Source organism: Alosa sapidissima, chromosome 18, assembly GCF_018492685.1.
Source record: "Alosa sapidissima isolate fAloSap1 chromosome 18, fAloSap1.pri, whole genome shotgun sequence".
Taxonomy (NCBI): Eukaryota; Metazoa; Chordata; class Actinopteri; order Clupeiformes; family Clupeidae; genus Alosa; species Alosa sapidissima.
Window position 1 is genome coordinate 921,318 of NC_055974.1, and position 19,240 is coordinate 940,557.

At 44.9% G+C, this 19,240-nt stretch overlaps 1 protein-coding gene across 4 annotated transcripts in view; it reads left to right on the forward strand.

Moving 5' to 3' along the window:
- Positions 1-19,240, forward strand: part of LOC121690070 (sodium/hydrogen exchanger 9B2) — a 27,540-nt gene continuing 8,300 nt past the window's right edge. For 2 of the 4 annotated variants that reach the window (XM_042070414.1, XM_042070413.1), the window contains exons 1-11: positions 713-973; positions 1,536-1,630; positions 1,924-2,094; positions 3,445-3,587; positions 12,349-12,476; positions 12,633-12,808; positions 13,230-13,336; positions 13,680-13,829; positions 15,363-15,471; positions 16,079-16,215; positions 17,889-18,081. In XM_042070414.1, the coding sequence (XP_041926348.1) occupies positions 1,543-1,630; positions 1,924-2,094; positions 3,445-3,587; positions 12,349-12,476; positions 12,633-12,808; positions 13,230-13,336; positions 13,680-13,829; positions 15,363-15,471; positions 16,079-16,215; positions 17,889-18,081 (1,402 nt within the window). In that variant the 5' untranslated portion in view covers positions 713-973; positions 1,536-1,542. Of the gene's footprint in view, positions 84-710; positions 974-1,535; positions 1,631-1,923; positions 2,095-3,444; positions 3,588-12,348; positions 12,477-12,632; positions 12,809-13,229; positions 13,337-13,679; positions 13,830-15,362; positions 15,472-16,078; positions 16,216-17,888; positions 18,082-19,240 lie in introns of those variants that run through there. The other 2 variants (XM_042070416.1, XM_042070415.1) reach the window with 2 other exon arrangements.

Here is a 19,240-nt window from a genome sequence, read left to right on the forward strand (position 1 = left end):
AGTCAGTGACACTCACACACACTCTCACACACTCTTGCATTAATCCAACGCCAACGGTTCAAGGACTAATCACTGTTCAACAGGTAAGGTCTGCCAGCTTTGATTAATATTTACGCCGTTGAGTGTGTGTGTGTGTGTGTGTGTGTGGGTGTGTGTGTGTGTGTGTTACAGATAGCCTGTATTACACCATGTCATGAAGTGCTTGTGACCTCAATTGAGGTTAGACAGAATCATATGTTGTAGTATAAGATTAAGAAGCTCTCACACACACACACACACTCACACACACACAGTCAGCATGACTGTTCCAAATGGCCATTTGTAAATACCTATAATTCAGACAGCTTGACCAACAATGGATTACAAGGGTACATGCACCTGCACACATTTGTGTGTGTGTGTGTGTGTGTGTGTGTGTGTGTGTGTGTGTGTGTGAGAGAGAGAGAGAGAATGTGAGTGTGTGTGTGTGTGTGTGTGTGTGTGTGTGAGAGAGAGAATGCAGGAGCTACATGCATGAGGAAGTGACATCAAACCAACAGGTAATTTATCAATAGATTCCGAAGCATTCCGTCTCCCTGTCGTCAGGTCAAAGGTCTTTGGGATGCACAAACACACACACACACACACACACACACACACACACACACACACACACACACACACACACACACACACACACATAATTACAGGCAGTTAGGTGGGTTGGGAACCAGCAGGTGTTGGTGTGTCCGAGGTGTCTAGGGGAAGATTTGCTGTGTGACACCAGAGGACAACAATAACAGACACCAGGGTAAGGAGTGTACACATATGTGCACTCAAACAGGTAGATACACACACACACACACATACAAACACACTCTCACACACACACACACATGCACATTCAAAGTGAGATAGACATAGGGAGAGTGAGAGAGTAAAACTCCAATCCACATGTGAGCAAACTCAACTCTGGAGCTTGTGTTTTGAAGAGGTAAGTGAGAGAATTGTGTGTTGCTTAGGTTTGCATCTTTTGCGTGTAACTGGTTTTGATCTTCATTCTATTAATCATTAATTGTGTTAGTTTATTTTCACTCTGTTAATGTGCGGCATGGAAAAGTGCTTTAGTCTCCTATCCTAGTCACAGGTGTGTATGCCTACTACTACTTTGCTTAAAACTACAGAGACAGACACACACACACACACACATACAATAACACATGTTCTTACAAAGCAATTGATCAGTCATATATACATATGTAGTCAAATAGTCAACATTATCACATTATACTATTTTCTGATTGGTTGGTGGAGTGGTTATTAATTCAGGACACTTATGAAGTTGATCTGGTAAACAAAAAAAAGTTGATTCCATTGTTGCGAAGCCTGCTTCCAGGCTCAACCGTCGTCGTACTATGGTTGTTATAGATACCATTCATAAGCATTGATATGGAACAATGATTAAACTTTTTTTTTTGCTTTGTAAAAACATATCATTTTGTGTTATTGTGTGTGTGTGTGTGTGTGTGTGTGTGTGTGTGTGTGTATGTGTGTAGATTAAAGATGAGTGAGTCAAGCTCCAACAGTTGCTGCTCAAGGCTGAGATCCTGCCCTAAGCCCAGAGGATTTGTGTCCACAGTCATCACCAAAGGTGTGTGTATGTGTATTTTAAAAGTGCGTTATTGAGTGTGGCATACATATTGTATAATTACGCTTTGTGTTTTCCAGTTGTGATGCCACCATCACCTTGTGGTGGGGTAGAATACATACATAATTTATGCTGACATGAATGACAGGTGATCTGCTGTGTTTTTAGAGAGTGTATGCGTGTATTACAGATATGATATTGTCTCATCTCTTGTGTGTGTGTGTGTGTGTGTGTGTGTGTGTGTGTGTGTGTGTGTGTGTGTGTGTGTGTGTGTGTGTGTGTGTGTGGTGTTTCAGCGGTGATGGGGGCTCTGGTGTTTGGTGTGGTTTGGGCCATCACAGGTGTGGAGTGTCTGCCGGGGGAAAACCTGTTTGGTCTGGTCATTCTGTTCCTGTGTGCGGTGTGTGGGGGCAAACTGGTGGGCCTCATCCAGTTCCCAAACCTGCCCCCACTTCCACCACTGCTGGGTAAGAGGAATGAGCTTTTATCAGTGTGTGGACATAAATAAATGGTCAATGTGTGCATGTATGTCTGAACCTAACCTTTATGAATGTGGGAACCTGCACATTACTGTAGTTTTGTGCAGTGTGTGTGTGTGTGTGTGTGTGTGTGTGTGTGTGGACACAAGTGTTTGCAATTTATTGTTATAGTTAATTACCCGTAACTGCATTATTTATCTGACACTTGTCTCATCAAATCTCAAATGTACTCACAATGTTAACGCTTCAGCACAGTCGCTATTCAGACTGCTGAGAAGCAGCCTACAGAGCTTTGCTCTGTGTATCACCACTGACACAAACTCCACATAAAGGCACATTTAATTCCTATTAAAGATACAAAATAAATTACTATTCATTTCTATTAACCCTCTCTCTCTGGCATCTTATGGCTGTCACCATGAAAGTCAGTTTGAGTTTAGCTAGCGCCAGCAAAATAAATAGATAAATAAATAGATAGATAGATAGATAGATAGATAGATAGATAGATAGATTACTTTATTCATCCCCAGAGGGAAATGATGGTGTTACAGCAGCAATTAATAATATAAACATATATCACACATAAACATACATACAAGTTAAAAAAATAAATACAATTGGAAATAGACATAATTCAGTGATGGGTCATAGCCTAATTAACCATAAAGTTTATGATAAACCCATGCCAGGTTTATTTGCAGATATATCTTAATATATAACGTTAATATGGTGATGTGGACATATGGACATGTTTCTCTCCTCCCCTTCTCATCCTTTCATCCCCCTCCTCTCTTCTCTCATGCCTCTCTCTGCTTGTCTTTGTTCCTTCCATTCACTTCACACGCACACACACTAAAGTCAACAGCTCTTTCTGGAGAGAATGAATACCTGGAGGTGACACTGACCCATTTAAGATTTAAGATGCCGTGTGTGCGTGTGTGTGTGTGTGTGTGTGTGTGTGTGTGTGTGTGTGTGTGTGTGTGTGTGTGTGTGTGTGTGTTGTAAAATTAAGTATTTTGATGGTTATACAACAAAGGTACTGTATACCTGACAACGTTTATATGAGACTGAAACTGTCTGTCGGCTTTGTGTGTGTGTGTGTGTGTGTGTGTGTGTGTGTGTGTGTGTGTGCGTGCGTGTGCGTGCATGCATGTGAGCACTGCAGGCAATCATTGATATGGAATATTTTGCTTGCGCAAATGTTATTATGGCTATATGCATGTGTTTACACTATTGCATATGTGCATGTAGAGGTCTGTATGTGTCTGTTCTTTCTGCTGTTGTAAATGTATGCATGTGTGTGTGTATATCATGGGTGTGGTGATGGTGTGTGTGCAGGTATGTTACTGGCGGGTCTGGTCTTGAGGAATGTTCCATATATAACGGATGCAGTTCATATTGAGCAAGCATGGTCATCTGCATTGAGGAATATTGCCTTGGCTATCATACTGACCCGTGCTGGCCTTGGACTCAACCCTGATGTAAGTGTGTGTGTGTGTGTGTGTGTGTGTGTGTGTGTGTGTGTGTGTCTGTGTGTGTGTGTGTGTCGGTTTCACTGAAATTGATACCCTCAATGAACCTCCGAGAATGAATAAAGGTTGAATGAATGAGTAAATATAGAGTTGCGGGCACTCTCTGCTGGACTGAATGTTGTGTTGGTCCCAGCTCACAGTTTTGACTTTTTGCAAAATATACAGACTTTTTACAAAATATGGCTCATTATGGCAAAACGCTACACACAGCCAGAGTGGCCGTGGCCCACTGGTTAGCACTCTGGACTTGTAACCGGAGGGTTGCCGGTTCGAGCCCCGACCAGTGAGCCGTGGCTGAAGTGCCCTTGAGCAAGGCACCTAACCCCTCACTGCTCCCTGAGTGCTGCCATTGTCGAAGGCAGCTCACTGCGCCGGGATTAGTGTGTGCTTCACTTCGCTGTTTGTGTTTCACTAATTCACCGATTGGGTTAAATGCAAAGACCAAATTTCCCTCACGGGATCAAAAAAGTATATATACTTATACTTAAATAAGACATAGCACTTGGAGATAAACAGCTCACAAAATGAAACACTGCAATCAAAACTCAACAATCCTTTCTAAATGTAATTATTGCAACAAAACCATACACACATGCACACCATTACGCTTTCAAATCAACAGAAACACACTGATGTGCTTTATATAAAAAACTGCAGTCTTTGTGTTTCTATTTATATTGTCATTTTCTCAGACATTTTTTGCAACAAAAGTTTTTACAAAAAACAAACATTCTTACAGAGATAAAGAAAAATATAGTCACACTTATCAATGCAATACTGTAAGTGAATGTACTCTAAACAAATAAAAAAAATGTAGCAACAAAACAAAACATAACAATTACTGGAGAAATTGCTAGATATCGGTGGGGTATACTATGAAGCATGCTGAACATACCAAGGCTTTCTTTGGATAACCTGGACCGACAAATACCAAACTCGCAATCAAGTTTGATGGTTAAATCGAGTTAAATGGTATCACGAAGCTCACTTAATGATGTTTTCTAAACAAAGTTCGGGTGGAGCCTTCGGGATGATTGACAGCAATTAACTTACCCACTGCCGCCGCAGGGTAGGCCTATTTAAGCCGACCTCCTTTTCCACACGTCACACGCTCCGACGTTAGCGAAATCAACCAGTCCGCGTATCGTTTGCCAAAGACAAACATGGAACTAGAAATCCACGCCTCTTCCAGCGATCTGGAGGACAACTTCGTCCCGCCAACACCCGACACCCAGGGCCCTCCGCCGGGCGAAAATAATCCTTATCGTTCCCCTCGCCGCCAGCGTAGGGAACCCAGGACACAGGGTCGCAGAAGGTGCTCCTCTCCTGCCCCCGTGCGGGGCAGTATTTCCCGCTCAGCAGCCTCAACTCGCGGCAGCACCAGGACCCAGCGCCAGCAAGGCGATGACCCTACCCACTGGACAGTGGCTCGCATCCGCAGCACTCTCCATTCCCGCGGCATCGCGTTCCGTAGGTCGGATAGGAAGTTCCATCTCCTCCGCCTGCTAACGCAGTCGGATAGCCCAGTCCTTTCGCCCTCCCGCTCCCTCACTTTGTTTTCCTCCCCGGACCAGGAAGCAGGCTGCTCTTTCTGGCATCCCGGCGCGGTTCTTTCCGCCAGCCATTCAGCTGGACGAAGCACACACCACCAGCCACCCCGCGAACCGGGCTCGCCGACAGAACCTTCCGGCACCACACGCTTCAGAGCGCATCATTCCGCTGCTTCAGCCACAGCCACTGCCACGTCAGCGGCTCAGGCCCATTCCCGCCGACTTTCTTCCCGCCGCATCTCCGCCGTATTTCCGGGTCCAACCCCACTTCTCCAGACGGCCCCGGTAGCGACAGCGTCGCTACTCCCCCCACCCCTTCTTTCCCTCCCCCATCCACCTCCCCTAGCCAGGACTCGGTCCAGGGCTGCCCCACCTCCAGTCGTTCCGACGACTGCTCCCTCCCTCCCCCCTTTTCCCCCTCCCCTTTCCATTCCGGGAGCCACGTCTGTACTGCACGCCTCAACTCACCAAGCGTCAGTTAGAAGATTCACCTCGCTAGCTCCCCATCTCTCTTACGAGTTAGCGAGCACCTGGTCTCAGCCGGCGCCGATAGCGACAGCATCGCTATTCCCCCCTAACCCTCTCTCCCTCCCCATCCCACTTCCCGCGACCCTGTCACAGGTTGCTCCACTTCCGGTCGCGTCAGCGACCGCTCCCTCCCTCCCTCCTTTTCTCCCTTCCCATTTCTTCCCCGGCCCCGCGCTAGACCAGCCCGCAGCAGCGGGTCACCATCAGCACTCAGCGAGTGCTTCGGACCACGACGTCCCGTTCCGGCTGCATAACTATTCTTTAGCCACAGCACAGGCCCTGCCACCGCCTCCTCACGCTGCAGCATTCGAACCACCACCCGTCACAGTGTCCACCAGGAACCTCATCTTGTCAGGTGCAGACGTAGACCTTTCTACCATTCTTCCCTCCCTTCCTATTCCCTCTCATAACCGGGATCTAGTCTGCGGCGAACTGGTTTTTTCTCTTAAAAATTCTGGCCCAGCATCAAAAACCCTGTCATTTCCCGAGTTCACCGTAGCGTTTACTTACTACACGGAAGTCATCTGTTTCGCGTTCCCCAGCCGACGCAAAGAGCTGAACGACGGCTAGACCTGGCCATCATCGCCGGTCTAGCCGTATCCTACGGGGGAGCTCATTTCTACACTTATCACCGCCTGTTTTCAGCTAAATGCGCTGCCAGAGTCGGCCTCTGGAACCAAAACCCCTACTGGGGTTCGATATGGAGGTCCATAACCGCGTTTTTCTAGGACTTAAGCCATCTTGTCCCCTCTGCAATAGCCCCAGTCACGGCGCGGCCGAGTGTCCACTAGTCAACCCCGACCATCAACTCCCCAGCACCAGCTCCACAGCCCCTAAATCCTCATCCTATGTTCCCCGCATCCCCGATGCTACGGCAGGAGAAGCCAGGGAAGAGGACGAGCGTTCCTGGAAAGGTCGAGAAATCTGCCGAAAATTTAACTTCGCTCAGTGTCGCCAATCCTCCTGCCGTTACCTCCACGTTTGCAGCTACTGCGCAGGCGCCCATGCCAAGTCAGTCTGTTCCGCACTCAAGAACATAAATAAAAAGTTTAAAAAGTACCTCTCTACTCCAATCATTGTTTCTGCTCTCCATTCAGAACTTCAGTCCAATCCAAATAGGGAATTTTGCGACTATTTGACTTTGGGGTTGAAGCATGGGTTCCATCCAGGTGTTTTAGCAAGACCTACAGAGTCTTTCGTTTGTAAAAACCTACAATCTGCCGTCAAAGATCCGGAGGTAGTCACCTCACTCCTAAGCAAAGAGGTCGAATCTGGTTTTATGATCGGTCCGTTCACCAAGCCTCCATTCCCAGTCTACAGGATCAACCCCATAGGCGTAGCTACGCGCAAATACTCAGGGAAAAAGAGACTTATCATCGACCTCTCAGCTCCGCACAATAGTACCACTCCCAGCAATAACAGTCTGATTCCACTAGAAGAGTTCTCGCTGCACTACCACTCTGTCGACGACGCTATCGCTCTGATCAAAAAGGCAGGTAGACGTTGCTGGCTAGCTAAAGCGGACATCACCTCAGCCTTCAAAGTCATGCCCATTGATCTCGAATTCTGGCACCTCTTCGGAGTCAAATGGCATAGGAGATACTATTTTGCAGTTCGCCTCACCTTCGGCTGCCGCAGCAGTCCCAAAATTTTTGATACGCTATCAGAAGCCCTGTGCTGGATTCTCCTAAATAACTATAAGCTCCCATTTCTCGTTCATCTTCTGGATGACTTTCTAGTAGTTATCCCCCATTCCTACCCACCGGCCCTAGGCATCTCTACGCTAATTGACGTATTCAACAAACTGGGAGTCCCACTCTCAGAAGAGAAGATGTGCGGTCCCTTATCCAGACTCGAATTCCTCGGCATCATTTTAGATACCGAAGAATTCTCTTCATCTCTCCCCAAAGAGAAAAAAGACAGAATCTCTTTACTGTTGAACGAGTTTATAACCTCACCATCTCACACCAAACAAGAAGTTCTCTCCCTTCTAGGCCACCTCAATTTTGCCATGCGAATCATTCCCCAGGGCCGCCCTTTCATCTCGCATCTCCTAAACTGCGCCTCAGCAACCCCATCTCTCGAAGACGTAGTATATCTAGATGCCCAGTGCCTGGCCGATCTCAAACTCTGGAGGATGTTTTTAGACGAATGGAATGGTCTGTGCATGTTCTACGACGACTGCCAATCATCTCCAGAAGACCTCCAGTTGTACACAGACGCAGCCCCCTCAATAGGCTTCGGAGGCTTTTTCAAAGGGCGCTGGTTTGCATCCCCTTGGCCACTAGAGTTCAGAGAGCTAATAACGGAAAACGAATCGTCAGCCGTGTTCGAACTCTACCCCGTAGTCATTGCGGCCCTACTCTGGGGGAAGGAGTGGACCTCCAAGAGCGTGCTAATCCACAGCGACAACGAAGCCATAGTGCACGTCATAAATAACTCGCGCTCAAAATCGCCTGCGCTTTCCCCTCTTATTAGGCGTCTAATCTGGATAGCAGCCAGCTACCAGTTCATTATAAGAGCCGCGCACGTCCCCGGTTGCCACAATGAAATTGCTGACTCTCTTTCTCGTCTTAATTTCCAGAGATTCAGAAGCTTGGCTCCAGAGGCGGACCCGTACCCTACTCCACTCCCCAGCTTTTCGGAGACCATCTTCCTATAAACCACCCCCTCAGCTATCTTCAGCCCATCACGGCCGACCTAGCCCTCCAAGCCCTCGCACCCAGGACCATGCAGTCCTACTGGACTGCTTGGTCGTGCTTCAAACAGTTCCATGCAAAGCACTCACTACCATTTCCCAGTTTCGATGCAGTCACCATATCATCATTTATCACCTACGCCCACACTTCACTCGGGATCAAAGTCTCTTCCATTAGAGTCTACCTAGCTGGCATTCATTTCGTCTACAAACTCCTCCACGGCTCCGAATGCCCTTCCTTCTCCGACACCAGGATAGGCTTGTTAATCAAAGGTATCCGTAGGCAACAGCCAGTCCCCCAAGACTCCCGCCTTCCCATTACCTCAAGCATTCTCGCCACCTGCCTTGCTACCCTTCGCAAAGGGTTCATATCACCACATTCCGATTTCACCATCTCAGTTATGTTTATACTGGCCTTTTTTGGGCTGCTGAGATGTAGCGAGTTTACATGCCCTTGTAGCGAGTTTACATGCCCTCTCTTCATTCCCGATGTCCACCCGTGCATCGCAGATCTAGAGCAGCTAGACCAAGACACCATTCGATTTACCATCAAACAGAGTAAAACCGATCAGTTCCGAAAAGGACACTCCATATTAATTTTTAACTCCGCCTCAGATCTTCAGCCTTTCCAATACCTGTCTCACTACATCTCATACCGGCCAGCTCAAGCTTCGTCTACTAGCCCGCTCTTCGTGTCAGACGAAGGGCTACCCATCACTCGCCACAGATTCCAGACACTCTTAAAAAAACATTCTAGTCGAATCTGGTTTTCCCGCGGATCGCTACTCCGCACACTCCTTCAGGATAGGAGCTGCCACAGCTGCGCTCAATGGCTTATCGGAGCAACAAATTAAAATACTGGGCCGTTGGTCCTCGGATGCCTACCAGTCTTACATCCGCTCCAATCTAGCGGATTTACGACTCGCTCAGCAAGCACTTATGTAGTTGGTAGCGGCCTTTCTCTGTGATCTTTTGGGGTGCAAGCGATCATCGCTCTATCGCGATGTCCGCTCCAGGCACTCCAGGACCACGGACAGCTACCTTGCCAAACACGCACTTCTCCCATACATTCTAGTCTAGCTGAAGCAATCATATAGAAGGGCGAACTAGTGAAATGATGTTTTCTAAACAAAGTTCGGGTGGAGCCTTCGGGATGATTGACAGCAATTAACTCACCCACTGCCGCCGCAGGGTAGGCCTATTTAAGCCGACCTCCTTTTCCATACGTCACACGCTCCGACGTTAGCGAAATCATCCCCCCTCCTCCCCCTACTCCTCCATTTCACCAACTGCCCTGTTACTCATCCTCCTTACACAGGGGGGTGCAAGCGGTCATCGCTCTATCGCGATGTCCGCTCCAGGCACTCCAGGACCACGGACAGCTACCTTGCCAAACACGCACTTCTCCCATACATTCTAGTCTAGCTGAAGCAATCATATAGAAGGGCGAACTAGTGAACTTGTAAATTTGTCACTAATGAGATTGGTGTCAAATCGTGCTCTCCCACACTGTTCTGATCACTCTAAGGTCGCCTTCAGGCAAGCAAAACAATGCTTTAAAAACATATTTTCGCTGGAAGGGCAGGGGGTACAGGACAACAGTACAGAGACGGCAAAGTCCGATGGGGCTAATGTTATGAAAGTAATAAAATACGGGATATTTTACGGGAAAATATTAAAACAGGAAGACAGCTGGAAAAAAGTTGGTAGGTATGTTTCTGACCGTGGGTGACTCTAGGGCTCTTTGCTGTTCGAATGGCCTGTATTGCTGTTGTTAGAATGACCTGTAGCCTAGGCCTATTGCACAACATAGGCCTACCATCACGTTAAATTTTGTACAAATAAACAAATAGCCTACAGCGATCATACCGGCGCTGTCACGCTTGTCAATTGACAGCTGCATTAAATAGACCCACCTATGCATTTTCTATATCAACAAAATGGCCGCTGCAAACGTTATTACCTGATTATTACGTAGATCGAATATGCCTAATTACAGCCAACCACTTATTCCCAGCCTCTCTACTAGATACTTTTACTCAGGTGGGTTAAAAACTTTTACTCAGGAGTGTTAAATATCAAGATGCTATATAAGGATGGTGTTTTCATGCCATTTGATCAGGTTAGACAGGAGTTTTCTTTACCAACATGTAACTTTTTCAGAAACCTACAAGTGAGACATTTTATACAGAATCACCTCACCCCACTTCCACCAAATTTTTCACTTGATTCAATCCTTGAAACCCCACCTAAGGTAAAAGGAACAGGTTCCTCAATGTCAATAATAAAAGAAAACTAGGAAAAGGATATGGATGCTAACATAACTGTAGATCAATGGTCTGACATACTGTAGTTCAAAGAATTTACTCTTCCTCCATTTGAGCGAAGCATAGGGCTCTAATTTGATGATCAAAAAAGCGGCGCAAAGCGTATTCTTATCATAACGCAAAGCTTATTCCTATCTTACACTCGATTTTTTTTACACAATGTGCCCAGGGGTGTGTGTGGTCTGGCGGGTGATCTAAAAATCGCTATCTTATACCATCTAAAAAGCATTATGCCACTGACCAAGAAAAACCTGGTCTATAGCGAAAGGCGCATATGAAGCACAGCTGACGAGATGTATGCAGCAACTTTTCTGCAGGATAAATGTCCTTAGGTTTTTTATTCAGTCATTCAAACATTATTGGGGTAAGTGTTGCTTTTTTCAGGCTATATGTTTTCACTGGTAACCCATTGTCAGTCAATAGTGAAAGTAATTAACTGTGTATAACTGTTATTATTGAAAGTAATTAACTGTGTATAACTGTGTATAACTGTGTATGTTTTGTTGTTGACTATGACACCACGGTGAAGTTGGTTTCACTTTGCCTGTGAGTTCAAATAATAGGCTAGTGCAGATGTGTGTACCCTATACCCTGCTAGTCAAAAACAGGTTTTGGTGAAGCATGGTTTAGTGGAATACCTGTTCCATACAATCTCGCGTGCAAGCAGATTCCTTCAAATGCTGCTTGCTGTTAAAGGGAATGGCAGACGTCATTCTCATTGGTTTAAAGGATAATATGCCCAAGACTGATTAACAAAACATAAGAACCACCTTTTTGCGCCAAACAAAACAAACAAAGACAAACCCCCAAACCCCCATTTTGGTCATGTTCTGTTTTAACAGCTTTCTGGTCCTCAATATGTCAAGTATACGCAGCGATTTTAGGTTTAAAGTGCAACTCCGGTGAAAATTGACCCCAGGGTCTTTTTCTGCATTAAAACACATCAAATAGACAGTATTACTGTACCACTACAGAGCCTTCCCCGGTATACGCTATAGCTAGCCCCAAAACGCAAACAGTGGATTATCTAAAGGCGATGAGCTAAACCCTTCCCAAATAGCATTTTGTAACCAGTAATATTGTTCAAAACAGCACCAAACTTCGTCAGTATAGCTTGCTCAGGGTCCCTACACATCAAACAAAGCACCAACAATGTAGTTAGCGAACAAAACCCTGAGTTTATTACAGAAGACTGTTAATCTCACCAACTGTCCCCCTTCCAGCTCCTCCAACCCCAGTACGAATACTAGATTAACCAAACGTGACAGTACAACCAATCCTTGCCATACTGGGTTGGAGGAGCTGGTATGTTGGATGGTAGGTAAGATTAATCGTGTGTAGTGTTTTGCAATAAGAATTGCAAACAATGTGCAAAGCAGAAAATGTTTTTAAGTTATGGTTACAGTGTTTAAGGTATGCTAGAAGAAGTTTAGGTATTGAGGCTTTGGTCTAAGCATTAGTTTTTGTGTGTAACTTAAGCAGTGGGCAAAAACTGGAAAAGGGAACGTTCTGAACATTGTCTGAGAGGTTTTTATTTTCCACAGGACATGTAAATATATGGGTTTGTATTATAATTCTCTCTCTCTCTCTCTCTCTCTGTTCTGTAGGCCTTACGTCGCCTAAAGGGAGTGTGTGTGAGAGTAGCCGTGGGACCCTGTACTACCGAAGCTTGTACAGTTGCTGTGGTTTCTCACTTCCTCTTGGGATTACCGTGGATATGGGGCTTCATCCTGGGGTAATAAACAAACTCATCTATACCATTTCAATACATCAACTCAGTGTGTGTGCGTGTTCTGAGGAGGACTCTGCATGTACACAAGGTCTGACGTGTGTGTGTGTGTGTGTGTGTGTGTGTGTGTGTGTGTGTGTGTGTGTGTGTGTGTGTGTGTAGGTTCGTGCTGGCTGCAGTGTCTCCTGCTGTGGTGGTTCCCTCCATGCTGTTGCTGCAGAAGGAGGGCTTTGGGGTGCAGAAGGGCATCCCAACGCTACTCATGGCTGCCGGCAGCTTCGACGACATCCTGGCCATCACCGGCTTCTCTACATGCCTCGGCATGGCATTTGGCACAGGTACGTACACAGGAATGCACATGCCGCGCACACACACACTTTCTCTCTCCCCCACCCCTCTCTCTTTGACTGATCTGTTTAACCTGTTGGCCTGTTTAACATTTTTTTCCCAAAAGCCATAACCACTCTAAACTCACACATGCAGAACTGTGCAACTTACCCCCCTCCTGCACTACTTATTTTATTTCATGTTGTTATATTTATTTTATTTATCTTACGTACATGTTGCCACTGAAAAAAGGAGTTGCTCTTAATCTCATTGTACATCTGTATAGTGACAATAAAAGACATTCTATCCTATTCTATTCTATTCTCTCTCTCTCTCTCTCTCTCTCTCTCTCTCTCTCTCTCTCTCTCTCTCACACACACACACACACACACACACACACATGTATGTTCTTGATGTGTGTCTATATTGCAGGATCCACCTGGTTTAACTTGCTGAAGGGGCTTCTGGAGGTGGTGGGTGGAATAGTGGCTGGACTTCTGCTGGGACTCTTCATCCATTTCTTCCCCAGTGATGACCAGGTAACGGCACACACGCACACACACACACAACCTTACCCAGGTGTGCTCTCACTCCCTATAACTGTGCCGTTGGGCTGCCATCTGGTGGCTCAGTACATGCACTGCACATGGGCATTTTGTCTCTTCTCATGCCACAGCAGAACACTTGATTTCTTGCTAAAAATGTGAAGCATTGCATTTAATTCAGATGTTTCAACCCCTGTGTTTGAGTGCATTTGTGATTGTGTGTGTGTGTGTGTGTGTGTGTGTGTGTGTGTGTGTGTGTGTGTGTGTGTGTGCGTGTGTATGTGTGTGTGTGTGCGTGTGTGCTTGTGTATGTGTGTGTGTGCGTGTGTGTTGTCAGGCCGAACTGGTCCAGCGGCGTTCCTACCTGCTGATAGCCCTTTCTCTGTTCTCCGTGTTTGGGAGCCGGGCGGTGGGCTTCGCCGGTGCCGGGGGCCTCTGCACGTTGGTGCTCGCCTTCCTTGCTGGACTCAGCTGGGGCTCCGCAAAGGTCTGTGTGTGTGTGTGTGTGTGTGTGTGTCAGAGTTTACATCAGCCGGCCACAGCTGGAAATTCGCCAATTTCATGTGAAGTTGTCTGACAGAAAAAAATATAAACGGACGGAATGTCCGGTGAAAAATATCCTACATTTATTACAACCTCAAATCAGAAAAAGTTGGGACGTTGTATAAAATGAAAATAAAAACAATAATATACAAGTCTTGTAAACCCATATCTAGCAGCAAAAATGACATAGACAACATATCAAATTTTGAAAATGAAAATTTTGACTATTTAAAGGGAAAATATATGTTCATTTTGAATTTGATGCCAGCAACATGTTTCAAAAACAAGTTGAGACAGGGAATGTTTACCACATCATTTGTGCACACAGGTTTTATACAGAGTGATGAATACCACTACATCTTAGCTTCTAAGAGACCCTGCCTCTCTGGGATGCTCTTTTTCATACCCAATCGTGTTGTCAGTTATCCTCCTTTTGTTTTCCTTATCATTACACAACTTTTCCAGCATTTTGTTACCCCCTATCCCAACTTTTTTTAAAAACATGTTGCTGGTATCAAATTCAATTAACATAATATTTTCCATGAAATAGTCAAATGTGTCATTTTCAACATTTGGTATGTTGTCTGTGTCCTTGCAACTATACTTGCAACTTGCAACTGTATATGAGTTTAAGAGATTTGCAGATTATTACATTCTGTTTTTATTTACATTTTACACAACGTCCCAACCTTTTCTGATTTGGGGTTGTAATTAATCAATAACATTAGACTTATATTGTACATCATATGGTCTACAATATGTTACACTACAACTTAAATAAAATTAGCCTATGAAACGTTTGTTTTTTTTATTTCAAGTTTGCACAAACAGTGTAGTCAAAGATCCTTGATCACTAACTGCTTTAACTCTCTCTGGTGCAATACTTTCACTCTATGAAGTCGCGCCGCAAGTAAGCAACACTAATTTATTAAGCATAGTTTCAAGTTATTTATTGGGACTATTTCTATTTTAGGGGGGAAATCCAGAGCAACTGAAAATATGTCACGACCACCCATCTAAAATGTTCAGTCTGTAAGTCAGATGTAAGCCCTTGACATGCAGTTATCACAGCTCGTCTGTGGCTACAAGGAAGATTTTTTCCAGTCAAAAGAAATATACCGTAACCTCTGGTGTGTGTGTGTATGTGTATACAAAATGTTGCAACGAACGCATTCATTAGTACGGTGTATTTATTTGTGAGTGTAAGATAGAGATAGTGTAACTATGAATTTAGTGGACATAAGTCATGTGGGGTAATTGGTGATAACTGTGTATGACATGTTAGCTAGAATTGCTACAGCTCATGCTTAATTGAATTGAATTGAATTCTTGAATTTCCCCTGGGGATCAATAAAGTATCTATCTATCTATCTATCTATTTATCTATCTATCTATCTAATTGTGAAAAATTAAGGTTGACAAATTGTGTATTTGTATGTGTGTGTGTGTGTGTGTGTGTGGACATGCTGTGTGTCAGGTCCCAGTTGCTGCTGTCTTGGCGGTGGCCTGGGACATCTTTCAGCCCCTCCTGTTTGGCCTGATCGGAGCAGAGATCATCATCTCCACACTGAACCCCAGCACTGTGGGTGGGTCGCTGACAACCAATAACATGGCTCTCTCTATTTCACACATGCCTACAGTCCTCCTTCTTGCTTTCCATCATCACACACACACACACACACACACACACACACACACACACACACACACACACACACACACACACACACACACACACAACACATAGAGGGAGAGAGAGAGCTGCTGTTTTTAAAAAAAAATCAATGCATGACCATTAGGGGGCATACTGGTGGTCAGACCAGACCAGATAGAGATTTTGGGGGTTGTGGGTGAAGAATGACAGCAAGCAAGTGGGATGGGAAAATGGGGTGGGGTGGGAAAATGACCACAGGTTGGATTCAAACACAGGTCCCCATGGACACTTGGATGGAGTGCAGAAGCTGCAGCAACCTGCACTGCAGCTCCCCCACACTGAGATGGTTTTAGAAATAAAGACTGCTGTGTTAGTCATCAGTGGGATATTTTGTCACAATTCTTATTCAACAGAAAGCTTGTGTCAGAGCATTTACTTCCTCTTACTCCTTCCTCATCCTTCGCTCCATCTCTCTCTCTCTCTCTCTCTCTCTCTCTCTCTCTGTCTGTCTCTCTCCATCCCTCCTGTGTTCCCTGCAGGGCTGGGAGTGGCAGCACTGCTTGTGGGTCTTGTGGTTAGGGTGTGTATAACATACCTCACGGTTCTGTTTGCCGGCTTCAACCTAAAGGAGAAAATCTTCATCTCGCTTGCCTGGATGCCCAAAGCCACAGTGCAGGTGTGTGTGTGTATGTGTGTTTGTGTGTGTGTGTATGAATGCGTGTGTGTGCGTACGGCGTGTGTGCGGCGTGCGAGCGTGCATGAGAGAGAGAGAGAGAGAGAGAGAGACGTGTGTAGTATTTTGCAAATGTTGTGAATGGGTGTCTAGTAAGAGCGGGCTCATTCTTATGAGTGGGTTTGTGGAGTGGGGTGTTGGGTGTTAGATGGGGTACACATTAGTGAGAAAATGATGTGTGTTTATGTAGTGGTCCAGAGCGTGAGCATATATTTATAGCACCCATGTCCATTATATGTCTATTGTGTGAATGTGTGTGTGTCTCTGTATATATGTATGACCAGGGGCGGACTGGGACCAAAAATCGGCCCAGGCATATTTGGCCCAAGCGGCCCTCAAATCGGTCGGGCACACCTAATTAAATACAAAATCTTTGCATTACCCTCCTTAACTATGCATATATTTTCAACTGTCATGGGGCACTGAAAGTGATGTAGGCCTCATTGGCTATCACTCTGACTGATCAGAGGTAGCCATGGAGCACATGATCTCCATATTCAAGTAGGCTAACAAGCAATTATTAAATTATTAAATGATTCAATAGGCTACAATTGACAGCAGCACCAAAAATTACTGAAGCCTATGTGTAAAGAGTTAAATTACCCAGATTGTCTTAGACATTAATGTAATTTATACCAGTTATCACTGTAGGACAACTGAAACAACTCGAAATAAACAGGGTTGTTGCTGGAAATATTTTATTCCTGTAGGCTATACTACATTGCTGGTACATTTGGGAACATTATAGCTACATTAACTAATTATCTTTAATGTCTTCCAGTAGCCTATCGTATAGGTTACTGTATATTAGTTGGCTTGTGCATGAATATGACTTGATGTTGTGTAGCCTACATTTCCGTCAGTCTACAGTCTTTTAGCCCATCTTTACCATGATAACCCTTCCAAGATAGAACCCTTTCGACGCTCTACTTTGAGAGACCAACCACCACTCATGCCATCGATGTTACACGCATAGCCTACCTGCTCCACCACTGAGTTCTTATGTAGCCTTAACTAGGCTCCACCACCTGCTCATTGTCCCTTGCTCTGTATGCTTGCTTATATCCTCGTTCAAACTCAACGAACTTCAACATGTTGCTGACATATGCTAGCCTACTTGCAATATTGTATTTTTGAAGCTTCTACATTGGTGTTACTTTTGCACTATATTGTCACTACCGGCACCCGCCGCAATTTCGTGTAGGCAACTTCCATTAACTTTTGATGCGCTCACAAAATCCTGGCTCTGAGCCAAAATGCGAGGGGTGGGGCCTGACGTGAGCTGTTATTGGATCAGTCGAGTGTCAATATGGAAATGTAACCAATGGGCCGCTGGTTGTCCTTCCTTTGGGCCGATCGTTGGCCAAAATTATTAAATTATAGCCTTTTTTATCGGCCCAAAAGGTGCGTCGGCCCACCGGGAAAATGCCCGGTATGCCAGATGGCCAGTCCGCCCATGTGTATGACATTAAGTGCTGTTTCTGTAATGTTTATGTGTATACAGTATATGGTGTACGTCATGTAATTGGCAAGACTCAAGGTCAGACTACTCTTCTTAGCATTCATTTAACTGGTGTCTGTATGTTTACTTTGTGTGTGTGTGTGTGTGTGTCCAGGCTGCAATTGGCTCCACAGCTCTAGACCTGGCACGTGCGGAGGGCAATGAGGTACTGGAGGAGTACGGGCTGCAGGTGCTGACCGTGGCAGTGCTGTCCATCCTCATCACTGCACCCATCGGGGCTGTGGCCATCGGCCTCGCCGGCCCTAGACTGCTGCAGAAATACACCAGCATGCCCGACGAGCAGCCAGGTATGTACTCACACAAACACATACAGTACACTTGTCCTACACATACACAAACGAAACACACACACACACACAGCACATACACTGTACAGCACATCATTCATGCACAGACACACGCACACAGGCACACACACACACACACACACACAAGCATGCACGCACACATAGTGATATGTACAGCAAACACATACATGTAAAGTAACCCACATGTATGGTATACTTAAAGTTCATTTTCTCAAATAAACTGATGTGCAGTTAAGGTATAATTCCCAAGTTTACTTTAGATAGAAAGTTTATTACAGTTTTTTCCAATTGCTAAAACACAATTCTGCAAACTATTGTGGTTTTATCAAAATAGTTAACACAATTCACAAAACCACACACCCAAACTGCAAAATACCTCATATAGCACTGCAACCAAAACTACATATATTATCAAACCTTTGCACCAAATGGCACACACGTCATTCATATTACCAGATCTTGGTCTAACCAACTACACACTGTTGGGCATAATGAAAATCAATCTCATTTTTAGTATGCTTTGCTATAATACTAAAATAGTTCAAATTGTAGAACATTCTTCAGATTGTTCACATGCACAGAAATATTTGCATATGCACACACATGCTGTTAAAACTTTTTTTTTTTTCACCAAACAAGTCAGTGCAACATATGCACAGCAGATATATTTACATTGGAGTGAACAAAAATATGCACAGAAAAAAAAAACAGTACACCGAAAAAGAAAATTGCAGAAAAATATTGTCTTCTTTGGCCATGAACACCTCTACCAGCTCTCACTCTTCCTCCCCCTCTCATTCTCACCCTCCCTGCAATGTCTTCCATTGTTGGTGCTCATATGTGGTCTTTTCATAGTGCTTACTTCCTGATTGAAGTGGTAACAATTAACCATTGACGTGTTGGGCCAGGTGGCACATATGTTGGCCAATTAGCTCCTGCAGTGTCATTTTGAATGGCAGTGTTTTGAAATGTGACTTTATGTGACCGTGTTCTGCATTTGAAAAGTGCCATTTTGAATTGCAAAATATGTGTAAAGCAGAAAATGTGTTTAGAGTTGTGGAGACTTGAGAAGAAGTTTTGCTCTCTGTGTGTCAGTTTAAATAATTGTCTTTTGCATGTTGCCAATTCAGCCAACATC